Here is an 18420-nt window from a genome sequence, read left to right as displayed (position 1 = left end):
GAGGACAGGGGTGGAGACAGAGCACATGAGTTGTTTTTTGGTGACTGATGGACAAGTGGGACAGAGCATGAATGGACAAAGAACGAAGAGAAGCAGCAGGTTCAAACAGCAGGTGTCTATAAAGGGAAAATCTCATTAAAAAGAACACAAAGTAATTATATCTGGCAGACAGAATTGGAGGTGATGGGGGAGATATGGAGGAAAGTAAGAAAAAAGATAAAAAGTCTTCTCTCTCCACTGAATGCACTTTTTTTCTTGCTTATAGTGCTCCACAGCTCCACAGCTTCTTTCTATTCATCTTGTATAGTTAGGGACAACCAAACGTGTGTTTTTCCTTATAAAGAGCAGCAGGTCTTTCATTCCAGCTATGATAACAGTAATGATGGCCAAGACCACATCTTGAGAGGGCTTTCTTTCCATTACTGATTCATTAGGCAAAGTGCTAGTTGAAACTACTGCTAAGAAATCACTGCTGCTTTTCAAAGTTGCAATAGCAACCTAGAAAAAGAACAATAGCATGTGAATAACTTTAAAAACAGTGCAAAACCTCTCTTGCTTCCTATTATTTCGAGTAGCACTAACAACTTGCTAATCCTATAATATTCTCCACTGATAAGAAATGTGTGAGAAAAGATTTTTTCTCTCATCCTCTTTCTCTAGTGCATCTACGGAGTAAGATTTTAATCCTTCCCTCAACAGACCTCCAATAGTTGTTGATTTCCTGTTGCCCTTAATAAATAACTCAGATTTTCTTATGCTGACTTCATCTGAGGTGGTTAGCACTTATTCTGAATTGCTGGCATTTCCTATTGTAAATTCACTTCAGAAGTATTAATTTAATGCTTCAGCTATTCCATTATTTTTTCTGGCTTGATTCCCAATCACTTTCTTAGCATCCCATTATAACAAACACTGAAGCTTATGCTTAGCATATTTATTTTGTGTCTGTTTCAGGTGCCACTGATTTTCTACCATTTGGAACCTATAAATTCTTTAACGGGGGCAGGGGGGGGAAAGCTTGTGGACTAACCACTTGATAGGTGTTATGCTGCTATGGCTCCACATTTTTTGTTACTGTCTTTAAAATAATAGATAGTGTTTGCAGATAACTAATTCTGTGCTGTTTGAAACAACAGAATCGAGTATCCCTGCAAAGTTCAAAGTATCCATATAGAAAATATATATTTTTAAATACATTAAGAAGTAAATTGACTATGAGAAGTTACATACCAAGCTAGCAATACAGCAGGAACTAAAGCTCTTTCTTTTTGATCCTATTCCCATATACTAAATATAAAATCGTGCTGATTCACTGGAGGAAGTCTGCAGCGCAATTTGTTTGAAGATGTTATTTGCAAATATTTTGCAAATAATATTTGAGCTCCCAGCTGAGACCTTCCTCTTTCTAGGTAGTTAAACAATTTTCATTTCTAACTATACCCTTCAAATTTCATTTCTTAGAAACAACACATTTTATTTTGACTTTTGTTGAGAAAACTAGAATTGCTTTATTGGACTACATCAGTCAGTAACTTCGCTCGCTGAGTTTCCTGGTTTACAAAGACATAGTATAAGAAGCTTTAGTGAGGTCTAAAATAAGCTTTCATGAGCAGCTGTGGAATAACCCATTCAACAAGGCGAGTTTCCTTTTACAGACATGATTTAAAGTTGGCTTATGCCCTGAAGAATAAATCATTATATCTTTTTCAAGACAATTGTTTTTTCTAAATCCTACAGATTAATTCAAATATTTTCATAGGAATGAGAATTATCTTTTCAGCCTCACCTCAGGCCTGCTAGCAAGTTATTCAGGGTATCAACAACAAGGGTTAAAAGTGAAGAATTTCAGAAAACCCTGACAGGAGCAAAGAGGATTCACTGTGGACAGCTGTAAAGTGATGCAAATGGATTAAAAAAATACAACCCCAACTTTACACATAAAATAATGTGGGCTAATAATTATCACTGAGAAAATGAATCTTGTAATTATAATAGTTTCTTCTATGAAAATTTATTCCTCAGTTTATTTGTTAGTAGCAGCCCAAAAACTGAATCAGATGTTAACAATCATTAGGAAAGGAACGGAAAAGCAGAAGAAATCACCAAACCACTCTATAAATCTCTGGTGTATTTGTGTCTTGACTAGTGTTTTTAGTACGCGTCCTTTCAATTCAGAGAAACTACAGCAGAACATGAAATGGTACAGAAGGTACAAAGAAGTGTTGAGGAAAGATATGAAAGCATTTCCACATGAGAAATGAGGAAATAGACTGTGATCTTCAGACTGGAAACTGGCTTTGGTAAAGTTGATTTGGTAAAATCGTGAGTTAGAAAAAGCAAGCAGGGGATGATTATTTGTTATCGCTTCCAAAAAAAAAGACTTTGGAAAGGCTGGGGGCGGGGAGGGATGGAGAGGTGTCATAGAAATGAAATTAGCAAGGGACAAGTCCAAAAAAAAACAACAGGACTTTTTTTTTTCCCCCAGTGTATTATCTGTGAAACTCATTGTAACAGATGTTGAATTTACACAGGTTCAGCAAGTGGCTTGCTAAATGTGTGGGAAGGACAATCCATCAGGTGCAGTTAAATATGAAGATGCTGCCTTTCATTCATGTAAGCTCTGAGTCACAAAAGCCTCTGAGGCTTGGGACAGGATTATGGGAAAATATCACTTCACATTGGCCCTGCTCTTATGTTCTTCCTTAACAGCCACTCTGCACCACTGTCAGAGACAGATACTGGGCTAGGCAGACCTTTGGCCTGCCATGGTAAAGCCGGTCCTATGTTTTATCTTTTCTGGAATGGTCAGTATTTGGCGGAGTTATATTATGCCCCTGTTTCTTTCCTTGCGTCCAGTAACTGCCCTGCCTATCTAGTAAAGATGGTTTCTTTAACTAGACTTTGTTTGCACTGCCCTGTAATGATATTTCACATATTTTTGTCCTACTGCATGTTACACCGTTCAGAAAGGTGTAAAATGGATACAAAGTAGGCACACATTTATATTCACTCAATGGCTTACAGCGAAAACCACCAAGTAGCCTAAAGAGATGTTAGTAAAAATGAGAATCCAGTCCTTTGAAATCAGTCCCAAGCATGCTAATGATTATAAATATTTACATAATTTGTTACTAAACCAACATTTTGTTCAACCTTTGAGTGAATTTCATTGAAAAACTAATTCTAGCCGCTCTTCAAAATCACTCCATTTCTGGGATTCCATGCACTACTTTCGTCAAGCATGTAGTCGCTGTAACTTGTGCCATTCTGATGTGCAGATTACGTTGATGACTATAAGAGAAGTCAATGAAAAATATACTTCATTACCCTGAAATGATCTGAAGGACCTGGGTAATTTTCATTTTAGGAGATTGTCTGCTAATGTGAGAAACAACAGCAAGAGGCCAGAAAAACATGTTCATCACTGTTCTTTCTCTGGTTATTGAACATTAGATTACACTCACATAAAGCCTTGTGCAAACAAACAAGTTTATCTTCTTTTTACCATTTGCTTTGTCAAATGAGCTCTCAGTAAGCACTTCTTCACTGGGCAAATGAAGCAAGAAGGTTGTTTAAGGAAGGAAAACCAGTTTATCTGAAGGAAATCCTCAGGAAAACTGTATACCATAAAGAATTTTCCTAGAAGCAGAATGAATTTAGCCTTAAGTTTAGTTGCCTAAAAGCATGATGAATATGATTGTGTACCCCCTGCGCACTACTCGCCTTCTCTTGACAGGACAAGAGAAGAAGAAAAGAAAGAGAAAGAAAATCTCATTTGAGTCCTGTCGATATATTTATTCTGCAGCCAGTGAGATCTCCGTTATACCAAACTGTTCCAGAGAACCGAGCAAAATGAGTGAGCGGAAACTAATTGCTACGCTTCTGTCTTCCTTCTTCCAGCAAGCTGTAAATGCAGACATGCATCTTCATGCGAACTACGGTGGTCACGTTATTGGGTGGCACGGCGTTTCAGGATCCAAGAAGCAAGATTAGGTTTTGTTTATTTTTTTAATCCCTTAAAAATTAATAAAAAAAGATTTTGTAAATTATGTTGAGGTCCCAGAATCTCCTACTCCTATGTACTGCTATGTAGCTATGCACCTGCTCCTACTCCTCATACTCCTATGTGCTGACAGTGTTTTAATGGAACAGAAAAAGAAATGCAGCCTTAAATTTGGTGAGTGAAAAAAAGCAAAAAAACTCCAAACAACAGTTAAGAACAAACGTCTTTCTGAGGTGCCGTCATTCTGCACTCGCCAGGGCTTAATACAGCAGTCCTTGTACAACCAGTGGCCATGCCAGGATTGCTTAGATACAAGAAATGTTGAAGGCTATAAAAAAATTGTGATTTTTTTTAACCAGGGATCAATGTTAAACTGATTAGCATAAAAATGTGTCTTTAATTGTGAGAAAGTTCCCGTTACGGCAGCGTGAACTGCTCTTACGAAGAAAAAGCCTGCGCGCTGAGAGAGGGAGACAGGCCAAATTCAACTCCAGACAAAATTTGTCCGAGGGACTGAGCTTCGGGCCCTGGTGTTTTGTTTCGTTGTGATTTAGAGTGTGTTTGTTTGTTTGAATTTCAGAGGCAGTGGAAGTGGTCGGTGGAGCTCCTCCCCGTCCTGCCCTCCCTGGGGGCTCCCCTCCCCCCACCCAGCCCCACCCGACCAACGGCCGTTGCCGCCCCACCCGGCTTCCACCACCTCAGGTAGGGTGCAACGGCCTCCCTCGGTGGGTAAAGCCAGCGCTGCTTCGAGTGAGCACTGTGACTCGTTTCAATTAACATTCGATTTCAGCCTTTAAAAAAAAAAAAAAATATATATATATATATATAAAGGATACAATCGTGGGTGACTAAAATGGGACGTACAATTAACCTTATGCTCTCTGTGAGAGAGACAACTGTTTTCCACTCACTCACCGGGTGACCTCAAGGCGCAAGTGCAGGTGAGAAGCAGCGTTTGCTCCTCTCTGCCACTCACAGTATTTCAGTCCTGTTCACCTGGGTACCCTCCTTTGACGTTGCGTTTCTGTCACTCAAGATCAGACAGACCCACTACAATTTAAGCCTATCCCACAAACACATTTATTTATTTGAAGATGAGGATTGAAATCCTGACTCCCTCACAGGCCTTAATATTCATAATGAGAAGCCTGACCTGTTGTGGCATCTAATTATACAAAACAATATGTATGGTTTAACAGATTATTATCAGTGAGAACAAAATCAAAGCCAAAGTATGATTTCACTCTTCCATATAGCGTATTAACCTATTAAAAGATTTACAGTATTCCATCACAAAACTGAATTAATAATTAAATGAAAAATGTCCAGTGCTTTCTCAAATTTTATGTCCAGGATTTCGTAGGGAAAGGGGCGTTAGTTTATATTAGGAAAAAAAAAAGCAGCTTAACACTGATTAGAAGCTTCAAAAGGAAAAACAAAACCTCCATAGAATGCAATCCCAGTTCCAAAATAATAATTTCTTCCAGAGTACATTCTCAGGAGATGTGTTTATTTTTAAACATAGATAATGATACATCCTTCATAGTGTACAGACTGTCTGCTTAACTGTCTATTATTACAACGTGAATATTAGTTACTTTAATACAAATAGCTAAATACATGACAAAGACAAATGAAGCCGTGGAAGAAATTACTGAACATCTGCTATTGTGAATGAGTTTTTCATCTGTGACTATACTCAAATTGTGGCAGTACAAACTTTCGGGCACAACATATTCCCTTGTGATGGTGCGTTTTCATCTGCTCGATAGTGTTATTCATAATTAAATATATGGTCCTTTTAATTTTCATTATCTAGTTCTGCAGGTTATTCACAGAACACAAGGTTAAGATTGACCAAAACGGACACTAGCAATCTTTTTGATTGATACTATATGTTCGGGGTTTTGCACCTTTTTCCTCCTATGCATCTTCTTAAGAGTTCTGAGATATACACTAAATGAAATGGAAAGTTTCTTTGGGCCTTAAAAGTTTAAATTACTAAGAGTTCCAACCTACTACAACATGAGCAACAAGGAGATAGCACATCCCGACGGTACAGGACACAATCATCATGGGGAAACCCAACCTGAAACAACAATGAAATAAAGAAAAGATCAGTAAGGAGGCAGTACTTTGTTCTCTAAGCAAGTTATGAGAAGGAAGTTTAACAGTTATCCTACATGTTCCTAGCCCCAGATCCGCTTACAGCAGTGCCAAAAAACTTGATGTACTCTGAGATTATGATAATGACTAGGATGCTAGTATTCAAGTTTACATTTCTACTTCCAGCCTATTTAAAAGATGGATGGTCAATATTAGAATAATTTCTTGATTTCAATGCATCTCTTCCAATTTATGCTCAATCTAGCAGGTCCTTTTTTTTTCCCCCTGAGGCAATATGCAATTGTACAGGTAAAATAGCAATTCTTAAAAGTTATGCAACATTAGAATAGATCATCCAGCATGTATCACTTCAAATTAAGTGTGTCCATCATATGATGCTTTATAACTTAATTTACGGCTGGAACCCCTTAAATCGTTTCCCTGTTGATCTGTAGTCATGTATCACTAGTATTCATCTTCCATACTGCTCACAGGTTTAATAGACTTGAATACTGATGGAAAAGTCTTAAAAGCTAACATAACTTCCTGGACTATTGGAAATAACCTCCAGGCAGCTCTAGAAGTGCTAAAACCTTGCCATCCTATCAAAACGGTTACTTGTTTTTCACCATAAATAAACTCTTTTAAACAACACCCAGATTTTATAGCTTTCTTTAAACTAACAAGCAGAGACAGACAACTGGAAAGGATGTTGCAGGGTCAGCTGAGTTCTACTTCGCTAGATTCTCAAGTCTTCCATACTTGAGAAAAGAAGGTGGTGAGTTTTGTGAAACTGTCAAAATGTTATTGTGTAGTACTCAGGGACTGTGAAGAACCACTGCTGTGATCATATTCATTTGTTTCACATTACTAAAATCACAAGGAGAATTGAGGTGAGAAATGATCATGGCACAAATGACCCTCTGCACGTAATTTCTTTTGTCAAGGTCAGCCAAGACTTTCAATATGCCTTATCAAAACACGGCAATGTTCTCTGAAGTACAGCATTCCATTTATTCTCTACCTTGAAGTAAGTTCTGCTTATTACATGTGGGTATATTAATCGTGCCTCAGCCTTGCTTGTTAGGAGGCCTTGAGGAGGTTCCAGGAGCCCATTCCCCTCGGCCATAATCAGAGCACTAATGAAGAAATGTCCATATAGTTGATGAGGAGGAAACCATTTTCTGAGCTTGTGTGGATGAATAGCTGCTTTCTGTAGGAAGCTGCAGCGAGAAGGGAACTCTTGGGTCATTAAGTCTGCCCCCCAACCCCACTTCTTCAGCATGTGAAACCACATATATAAAGTGAAAATTAAACTTCTAATTGGTTGGCTGCAGTCTGTCCACTCTCCCTCTTTTTACCTGCAGCTGCAATTTCACTCTAAACCTTGGCATCCTCATGAGTTATGTATAGTTCTTTCAGCACTATTTTCCTGAGAAGCTAATTGATGTAGGCATAGATGTGACCAGCAGAATAGAGGTGCTTTCACCTTAATAGCCAAGGTTTCAAATCACTGACAGGGGGATTTCACCAGGAACAGGGGTCACTGCAAACACACAGAAAGAAACAGCCCTGATCCATAAAGCTTACAGAATAATTAGGAAAGCAATAAAATCCAAACACTCTAAAGAAAAAGTTGGAATTATTTAGTGAAAAATAAGCCTGTCCATGATGCCTGCTTCCTGGCTATTCTTGATGCACTATCCAAGTGAGACCATCTTACATACTAGTAGATAGAGAGGCAAGCCAGCAACAAAAGGGGACCCTTGCAAGGCTGAAAGTATACAAAGGACAAGACTGGCAGGGCTGACATTTCTCATTTCTCTCTCCTTGGCATCCCCCTGAAGAAGCTGGTATTGCTTTCTGTCTATGACAGAATATTGGACTTGGAGTTCTGCCCCAGAAGGACAGTTCCACTGTCTGGCTCCAGAGGCTTTCTTCCTCATCTCCCTGGGATTTAGCGCCTGGTTTGCCAGCCTCTTCCTGTGTTTTGGTAACAGGCATTACCAATACTATCAGTATTCCGGCTTCAAATACATTTATTGTTAAGCTTCTATTCGGAATTGGGAAAAGAGAAAGGGCGAGGAGGAGAGGGAAGGGCTGGGTTTGCTCAGGAGGTGAAAAACATGGAGAATTGTTAGAAAGGATCATAAGATTATCACAGCTTTCAAATATTTCCTGAGATATCTGAAATGCATTTACAAGTGTTTATTTATTTTCCTTTTTTGTACAGATGAACATATATAAATATACTGCAGATAGGGATTATTCCTTTTCCACATCGACTGGTCAGATCCTTGCTTTTGAACAGCTCGTTACTCTAAAGAGCTGAATCATTATCCAGTCACTAAATTATGATCAAGCTGATAATGTTGCAAAACAGGAGAGTTAAAGCTTCCCTTGGAATTATTTTAGAAAAAAGACAAAAGAAATTTAATTTGATGGTTAGCCAACTGCTTCTGAGACCATAGTGACCCTTTCCTACCTCTTCTTAGCATATCTGATCTTTGACCCTCCCTAATCTCACTTATATACAAGTACCCAGAAAGAGCAAAAAAGTGGAAATAGTAATGGTTGTAAGAATAAAAATAAAAAATTAAAAAATCCTCCTACAGACTGCAATATATCTAATGAATGTTCTCTGCAGCTGTATCCACATGACAGGCTGGTGAACCGGAGATTGCTACGACTCTCATAAGAAAACAGGCTGTTATTTGATAGAAAACAAAATGTTATTGACCTCACAGTTAGCAAACAGTACACCGGTACTGGGAGGAGTAGGGATACCACAGATATTAATCTGCACCCATACAACCTAACAAATCTCCCTGGAGAATGCACAGCAGCTCAGCAGTGAATGGCAATATAATGCCTTTGTGCAGAATGGCAAGAGGAGGGAAGAATCAGAAAAGCTTCAATGGCTACTCAACTGTTCAAAGAGAAAAACTCATTCCCGCTTGAAGGAGGTCTGTGCAAGAAATGGATGAATTATACAGGACAACGTACAATCATGTAGGAATTGTAATAATACACTCACTATCACAGTGCGAGTCAAATGTGTAGCTGAGACCATGCACAGCCATCCTGGGTAGGTACCTCATTTCATTTATTTTTCTTGGATGTTTGCATAGGGCCCAACTATGAAGCCTTTAGTCTCACTGCATGGATGATTACCCCTCCACTTGAGAACTGAATTTCAGGCCCACTGATCTGAGCACTAATATAATTGGATCAAATTCACTGCTGAATATGCGTACCAGAGAGAGGGAAGAGATAATGTTAAGTCAGTGAATATTAGTTACCGTACAGTTAATCAGTTACCTGAATTGGTTCAGTGCCCAAACACTACCTTTTGCACTCCCCAAAAGGAAGATACAACTCCTGTCCCAGGCGACTTGCAATGTCATGTTTAGGTGCCTACATTTTCTTTAGTTATATCAAATCTAAGAACACATTTTAAATAACATAAAAATTATTTCCACCCACTCTCATTTTCAGCATGCTCCTCGAAGTTAAAAAAGGCAACATGCCGTTCAGTTGCTCCTTCCCAGAAAAAAGGATCAGCAGAGCTTAGAAGTCATAAAAACTTTTCTTGCTCTATAACTTCAAATTATTGAGAAACGGTAATTTGCATCCTGGGTTTAAAAGTACATTTTTTCACAACCTTGTAACAGCAGCACATCTGACATGACATTTTCCTAAACAAACTAAGGGAAGAGGGCAGATGTATCCTATATTGGGCTAGTCTTCTCTTCCCTCTCCCACACTGCAGACAGGGAGATATATATGCCCTGCACGGCACAAAAGGTTCATCCTGACTCTCCACGTCCAGCTCAGGGAGACTGCACTTGAGTTTTTACTGCTGCAGAGAGGAAACAGAAGTCAGACACAAGGAATGGATGGATGAAAGGGTCTAGCTAGCATTCACCCCATTCCTCCCTCCTTTCTCTTTTTACTAGAAGTCCACACCTAAAACTGCAGTCTATGAAATCACACATCTTAAATATAACAACCAGCAGATAAAAGTTCAGCGTGAGATAGTGAGGACATTTCAAGTGAGAGCTGCAGGGATTTTTCTTGAACGAAGTTTTACTTATTAATAAATTCAGCGATGCACTAGGGAAAAGCTTGCAAATCACCTCAGTGCAGGAGAGTCAGCAGACTGTGGAGAACAAAATTCAGCATGTTCTTAACAGAGTAAAATGAGAATTTGAAATGAATGAGATGAAACTCTGTAAAAGTAAATATGAAATATGTATTAGGGGAAGTCAAACATGGGCACAAAAACAGCAAGGGAAGTGAAGGGGTTTTTTTTGATAATGACCTATTTATTCTTGATTCTGTCTCAGTATAAGATTTCTTATCCTATATTATTTAGGAAAGAAGGAAATTTGTATATGATTATTCTGGGGATAAATCCTATTTTTACTGCTCATAATATGGACACGAATATCATGGTTTTCTTATGTATAAGTTTATCCAATATTATTTGCTGAATAATAATAGTGAAGTCTTTGGGGGCTGTATTTCATTTTCCTGGACTAAATGATCTCTTACAGTTCTTTCCAGCTCAATTCTGTGATGCTTTGAGAGACAGTAGGACCTAGGGACATACAAAACTCAACTGCAGCGCCCCATTCTGCCTGATGTGGGATACGACATATGAAATGTTCTCACCTGTAAAAGTCATGCATATAGGCACAACAGTCACTGCCTTTCTGACATTTCTCAGTATGTAACTAAGACAGCCTGTGCATCTTTGGGGGGTTGGGGGTGATCCGTGGAAGAACCATGCGTCCAAAGAAACAGGGATCGTCAGTGGTTCCCAAATGGGAAAGAGACAGCAGTAATCTCCCACGATCAAACCCATTGTGCTAGCCATTGGGAAGAGTTAAAGCTACCTTCTACTCTCACTTACGTTCCATCACAAGTTAAATTATACCGGTTGGGTTTGCATCAGGCTTAACGTTTTGCTGTTCTCCTTACATACCAGTTTAGTACTGCAAGTTCTGTAGTTCATATGGTATAACCTTCTCATTCACCTACTTGTTCTGCTATTATTCAACACAATGAGAAAGCATCATTTGCACACCTGAAGAACAGCCTATCATCTTAAACAATATTTAGCAAAGGAGGCATGAGGGATAATTCATCTCTTTCCTGGGCAGACTCTGATTATATGCAGTGTTTTGCTCTGGAAGTTTGATAATAATCACAAGCTCATTTTTAAAAACACATCACAATATCTGTGAAAGCAGCCTCAAAAATGAGACCCATGTGTGGATACACTTAGAAATACTTAGAAAGAGATTATTTCTGAATGAAAGGGACGTTACACTTTTTAATGAAGTTTCATAATTTGAGTTATAAAGTAACTTATATTTCTTGTCAACAATGAAGTATAAACATAATATTCATGGCTCTTAATGAAAAGGATCAGTCATAACCCTCATGAACTAAACTTTAGAATGGTGTTTTTTTAATGGAAGATAGGACAACTGCAGTTTGATGAAAAACAGAAATCAACTATTTAACAAAACGTATATGGGTCTATGTAAGTCACAGGATAATGCTATACAGCTCAATAAGCAAATTCTTCTTCTGTACCTCAGCTAGGATCGCATAAGACAGTGAAATTCTTTTTTAGGTACAAAGGGGAGAGGAGAAAATTAACTTTATAAATTTAAGATCTGTTTGTGAATATTGTCATTTCTGAAATTCTTCATATTTTTCGGCTCTATCAAAAACAATCTATAATTCAATTAATTTCGATACATTCTTAGATATATAGCTCATATCCATTGTGATTGTTTGCTGCTAAATTCTCCTATGGAGAAATTCTCTGAAAAGTCTTTTGACTTTTCATCCTAATTGTAGAAATAAATAATTGCTCAGAATTTCCTGCAGCAAAAAAAAAAAAAAAATCCATTTCTAGTAGCTAAATTGATTAATTCTTTGCTTGTGGAAATTGAAAGGAGAGATTTTTAATTTATTGTCTGACTTACTCTCAAAGCCACTAGGAATTCTCCTCTCAGTTAATTTTTTTCCGTTCCTATTACATCTGTAGTCACTCTCCTGTCATCCAAGTTCTTGTCTCCTTTTCTTTCAGTACAGTCTGCCTTATTCATCTCCTGTCATTTCGGTTGTGTCAAATTTTTCATCATTCCAAATCTTTGATAAACTGATCCGGTTCACCTGAAAGTATCGGCTTTACTAACTTTTAAAGAAAACAGCTAAAAACGTTTATCACATGCCTATGACCCCTTTCAAATCCAGGCACCTGGTATAGCTCAGAAAACAGGTGGCTAAAACTGCCAGTGATCATTAATGCAACATTAAATCGCTGTGAATTTCACACAGCCTGGAATTACATAAAAATTATAGTGCGGTTACCTACTAGTTACCATACATAGTAGTTACTGTGTAATTTAAATCACTGAACAAAACCTATAATCCTATTTTCTTCTGATTGTTAAAATTATAATAATTTCTCCTGATACTCTATCTGTTTTGAGTCTATGCCAAGATTTCCCATAGAGTCACTGCCAGTAGTGAACCTCAGATCAGGAAAATTAAGTTTTGCCTCTTACATTCAAGAACGTCCTCGTAAAAGTACTTCACTGTAATCTCAACACTTTTGTGTGCAGAACCAGTAATGAGCCTTTCTTTGGCTATCCAAAATTCTCATTAGCTGAAGAAAAAAGCATAAACTTTCATTGTAAGAGAACAGTTGATCTGCCAGTTCCACCTTGCAAATTGACTGTTCACAGAAATATTTGTTGCAGTATCTGTCTTGCTCTTAGGTCCCTGTGGTACAAAAATATAAGACTGTCAGAACAGGTGACTGATAGCTATCCATAACCTATCCTTCTGTGACAAGCCAGCAATCTGAGAGGAGGCACCTGTATGGTACGCCTTAAAAAAAATAGGAAAATACACCAATCCCAATCAAAAAATGCTGTAACTGATTATTTGAAAGCAGCACTACAGCAACTAACCTTTCTGTTAGAAATAAATATGCAATTTCAGTAGGCAATCCTGAAATCCTGCAGACTCACAGGAAAGAATAGAAACTGAAACACAGAAACTATATTAAAAACACAGATAGAACTGATAATGACATTTTAATGGGGAAGAGGAACACATCATTGATAAATTTGTGGAATCTATTTTTTCACTTTTCTTGTGCATCTGAACTCTAATATCCCTTTAAATTAACAAATCAGAATGAGTAATTTGAAAATGTGCATGAGAGGTTCAACCCTATCCTTATCCTTCAACCCAAACCTTATCTCTAGGTGACAATGGAAAAAAAAAAGATAACCTTCTACATTTAGCCTCAAGGGTCCCATGGCCAAAATAAATACACCACTTTTAACTGAGAAAAAGAGTGACTTTGGACAAGCTCATTGGTGTAATGGCATGTAAAGGAAACTAGATTCAGACTCTTCTGTATGTAAGAATGAGTTTTACTAAGTTCACAGGGAACACAAGTTCAAATTACTTTGCTCTATAGATAGGCCTTAGTAGGATGATTTATAGAGAGACATTCACAAGACAACATCTGAAAAATCTGTTAAGTTTAAATCACTTGTGTAAGCAAGGGAATAATCCCATCCCTAATTTAGCATACACGATTAAGTGTTTTAGTGGACAAGGAGTCAAACAGACAAATCAAGTGACATCATGTATTTCATCTGCAGAATCTCTCTAGGAAAATATCCAAAGGCAGGAAAGCCAATGTCATGATTACCTGTTACGGATTACCCTGTGTGCCCATCTTTGCTGCATCAAGAGGAGTTTTGACTTTTCTGCATCCGCACACCCTATGGCATGAAACATCTAACAGGGCCACCAACAGGTGAGTCACTGCTTCAAGTGAAAACATGGTTATTCCAGACGTGAATGATCCAATTATCCAAAGCAACTCACAAGGGTGCCCCTACTTCCCACAGCTTACTGTCTACCTCACTACCAAAACCTAGAACCAAGCAAACATGTTTAAAATTCCAAGCTCATCCTTTTCCCACAAAGGCTTGCACCAGGGAACAACACTCAGCCAAGGTGAAAACACAGAGCAGAGGATGCTCTAGAGCTGAGGACAGCCAGCTGAGCCTGCTCTCACACTTTCCTGAGATCAGTGTAACTATCAATTATATGAGAGAAAATATCAAGAGGCAATGACAACCTAACACACCCAATTTACGCAGCTGAAACCATCTGTTCCATGATAGTCTAGGGATCAGAGACCCTCTCTTCCCAGTTTTGCACTAAGAGGGCTCATGTTTCCTTAGTTTCCAGAAGAAAGTAATCTCGTACACGTTAGTAAAGCAATCTGGCATCTAGAGGTACTGATGGGACCAAACATATACTTAGATAAAGAAAAAGCAGCCTTTGCAAAGTCAAGATTATGACTATTAGTTCTTATGCCCGTGAGGAACTCTACATTCAGACTTTCTATACCATTACAGCTTTAAACAGATAATGGGAGCAATCCAATTTTCAGTATTGCTAGATCTCCTGAATTAAAAAAACTCACTATTTTCAAAAATAGGCAAACGCTCTTGTGTGCTACTAAATTGGACAATATTTATATTTGACCTAGAATACCAGTATTATATTACAGTATTGAGAAACAATTGATATCCTGAAAAAATAAATGGCTTCAATACAATAAGAGAAACACTACAATCATTAACTTCTTAAGAAAAGAGCTTAGGGTTACACTAGTTGCTTTCCAGATTCCAGTCTGAAGTAATTTGAAAATACCTTTACTCTTTTTTGTTCAGATTTTTCCCTTCAAACATAATTTAGATTTAATTCACCTCTGTTTTGCTTTTTTTTGTTTCTCAGCCACAATAGAAAACAGAAGAAACCCGCAACGGACTAAAACCAAAACTGTATGCCATTATTGCATTGGTTGTTACATTTTCTATCATACATACGGTCTCTTTAGAGATACAAAGGTCCGTCAAGCAATTTTACTACAGCTTTGAACGTAAGCAGCTTTTGCTCAGGTTTAATACTGCTGAAATCTACATATCCTCTTTAAACCTAAATTGCTTTTTATCTACTCCTTTTCAGCAATTCAGTCTGTACAGTCCATTTAAAAAAGTATGTTTTCCCCCTTTTCCATCAACATATACTCCCAGGAAACATACAGTACACAGTATTAAAGCTCCAAAACGAGCTGTCAAAACTATGGAAGTTTATAATCAAAGCAATAACTCCATTCTTTGCCAGACAGTGTTATTACTATGACCATTTGAAACTGAGTGATCTTATATGCTATTTGGCAAAAAGGAATATGTCAAAGACTGAGTTTTAGCTCCATCTTTAGTCAGATGATTATTCTCATTTTTGTAATGTAACATACCTCGTTTTGTTTCTACTGTTTGTGCTCCAAAGAGAGACCAACTAATTGCAAAGACAGCATTTATTGTTACTGCCTGCCAGTGTGCAGCTAGAGAAAATATTAGCAGTTACATTTACCAGAGCTGAGCTAAACTCTGTGAACTTACATTTGCACACTTTCTAGCAAATTCTACCAGTAAATTTAGTTGAAAAGTTTCAATCCACATGAGTTTCTAGTCCATTAATGAAAAAAATTAAAGAGAAAAATTTCCAGGACGAGTTAAGTCTCCAAATAGTCCCTAAAAGTCCAATGCTTAGTGATTTAATATGAAGATTGCTGAAGGCCAGAATAGGCCTTCCATTCACTAAATATTATGGAAACATGTTCTGTATAGACAGACTGGTTCCCTTACGGACTGTGGAGGAAAGAAACTAGGACGTGCCATGGTAAAGAGTGGCGTAAAGGTTCAAGATGAGCTGCTTGTGATATTTTGACTTTATCACAATTTCATGTCACCCTCCGATGTATCATCATGTATCAGCAATGTATTTGCACTCCACATCCTCCAAGGAGACTCCAAAGCATGTTTAGTCCTCAATTTGTTTCTTTTGGTTTTGTAGTAAAAGCTTCACCTCCTTCTAAAATTTAGGAAGTGCAAATATATGAAACTGATTCAGCTCCTTGGGAAAGTCATATTTATTCCTCTCCCATGAATCTGTGTAATGAGGTATTGTTGTGATTCTGAGGGTAAGAAGATTTACATCATCATGGAAGACTAGATGAGAAAATCCATGAAGTATGACTTCCACAATAGTACTTTGAGAAACATGAGTCTCATATACTCATTATAGTATCAGTACAAAATCTCAGTACTTCTGGTATGAATTGTTCTCATTAATTGTTTTAATGATTCTGATAAAAATATTCAACTAATGAAATGCGTTAATGTAAAACTAGTGAGATTTACAGTGCAAAAATGAATCATTAAGATTGCTGAAATGGGTTTTGCAATGTTTAAAGTTACTGTTTCTATATTTTTTAAAACATTTAATATATTGGAAGCTCATTTTTCTTTTGATTGTTATATGCTTCTGACACATCAAATATAAGGTTTACTGAAATCTGTGCTAAAATACCTTACCTCAAACCTTTCTGCTATATAAATTTCTCATAACACAAAATGTGCCTATAAAAATGTTTCCGATTACATTATTTTTCAATTACATTATTTTACATTAGACAAACATATATTAGATGAATATATATCCCCACAGACTCTGTTCCAAATACATACCAACGGCCATTAACTGCTTACAACCTGAAAGAGAAGACCTAACAAGGGGGCAAGATAGCAAGTGCAGAGTATGGAGGGGGTAAAAAGGTACCATTAGTAGGATGTTTTAACTTGGGTTAACTACATGACCAGTTCACAGACTTGCAAGTCAATCAGAAGACTAATTATTACAGATGGCAGGCAACTTTTAAGGTACCTCAGTTTGAAAGGTCAGAACATGAGAAAACCCAGTTCTCTACTCCTAAAATTTTGTGCCTTAAATTTTCAGGACTTTTTGAGAAAGACCACATTAGTTCCAATGTGATGTGATGATCCTCTATCTAACGCATCTCATTGTCGATGTTATTCAGGTCTACAATGGAAATAAGGATTACAGAGAGATCGAAATGAATAAAAATCACTAGACTTTTAAGTATTATAAAGGCATTATACCTATCTTTACATTTCAAAAAGTGGGTGAAAAATATGCTCTGTTGCTTCTCTAACTTCTGCGTCCCTCCTCCCATCTCCAACTCTGCAGCAGAAGAGCTGGATTGCTGCTCCAGGAATGTAGGTACGCGTTAGCCATCCACCTGGGAACTGCTTCGTGGGCCTAACCTTAATACTTAACATGATACAGAGGAGTTCCCCATCAAGCAAGTTATGCCGGAGAGCAGATGGTTTGGGCCAGCCATTTATATCAAGGCTGCCCTGTCTTCCTCCTTTATTGTTTTAGTTGTTTCACTTACTTTTGAGCAGCTGGGACTATCAAATGGTTGGTTAAGTGTCATCACGTGATTCTGAACCATTCCTAAATCCCACCACAGAATCACATTGTTATCTTTCTAAAAAGATCAGGATCACCATCTCGGATATGTTTACAACATTTTTTGATTTTAGTTTATTCTCTGAATTTGGCCTCTTCAGCTAAGGTCAACAGACTTTTGAATTTCCTGTTTTTGAAGCAGAAGGTACGGTGATGCAATGCTGATGCATTTCAGCAGCAGCAAAGTGGAACAAAGTCTTAAACAAAAGCTTGGCGCTAGTACCATTAATGTGCTAGAGCTGGCATATGAATATTTCTTGACTGGCTGGAAAAATTTAGGGATTCTTTTTTCCTTTGCCTTTGGTATTTCTGATCTTTATGTAACGTGCATAATATCAGGAAGAGTATAAACATCCTGTATAAACGTCACTTAGTTTTAAATCTTTAAATTTTTTTGTTCAGCCTTCGCTATCAGTAAGCAGTAACGAAAAGGCTTAATAATGAACAAACCCAGGAAAAAAAGAAACATTTTAAAAATTATTTAATAGCTATATGTTACGTGTTCCTATGAAATTTCAAAAAAAAAAAAACCCTCCTTTTCCAACTTTCCTAGGACTTTTGTTTACTAGATTCTTCAAGGCAAGAAATGGAGGCAAGCAGAAAGAAATGGATCTCTAACAAAAAAAAATCATGAAGAAGTTGGAAATTCTGACTTACTTTTCAGGAATAGGTTTTATATTTTCCCCCAAAGCAGCTCTTAGTCACTGTTAGCACTTTAGCACATTGAACTGCTACAGCTTAAAGCTCCGGTGTCCCTATTTACATACCCTCACCAAAGCTGAACAACTGCAAGTGTTGACCAGGAAGTTATTATTTACAGTTTTAATGCTGTTTAAATTAGTACAATACTCACAATA

General features: G+C 37.5%; 1 protein-coding gene across 1 annotated transcript in view; it reads right to left on the bottom strand.

Annotated features, from left to right (window-relative positions):
• Positions 1-5498: 5498 nt before the first annotated feature.
• The window catches only part of OCA2 (OCA2 melanosomal transmembrane protein), a 220710-nt gene continuing 207788 nt past the window's right edge, over positions 5499-18420 (bottom strand). Inside the window, exon 28 of the mRNA XM_068923152.1 lies at positions 5499-6092. Coding sequence (XP_068779253.1) covers positions 6005-6092 — 88 coding nt within the window. The 3' untranslated portion in view covers positions 5499-6004. The remainder of the gene's footprint in view (positions 6093-18420) is intronic.

The sequence above is a fragment of the Struthio camelus genome, chromosome 1, assembly GCF_040807025.1.
Source record: "Struthio camelus isolate bStrCam1 chromosome 1, bStrCam1.hap1, whole genome shotgun sequence".
In the NCBI taxonomy this organism is placed as follows: Eukaryota; Metazoa; Chordata; class Aves; order Struthioniformes; family Struthionidae; genus Struthio; species Struthio camelus.
The sequence above is the reverse complement of the archived record's forward strand: the minus strand, read 5'-3'. Positions and strand labels throughout refer to the sequence as shown.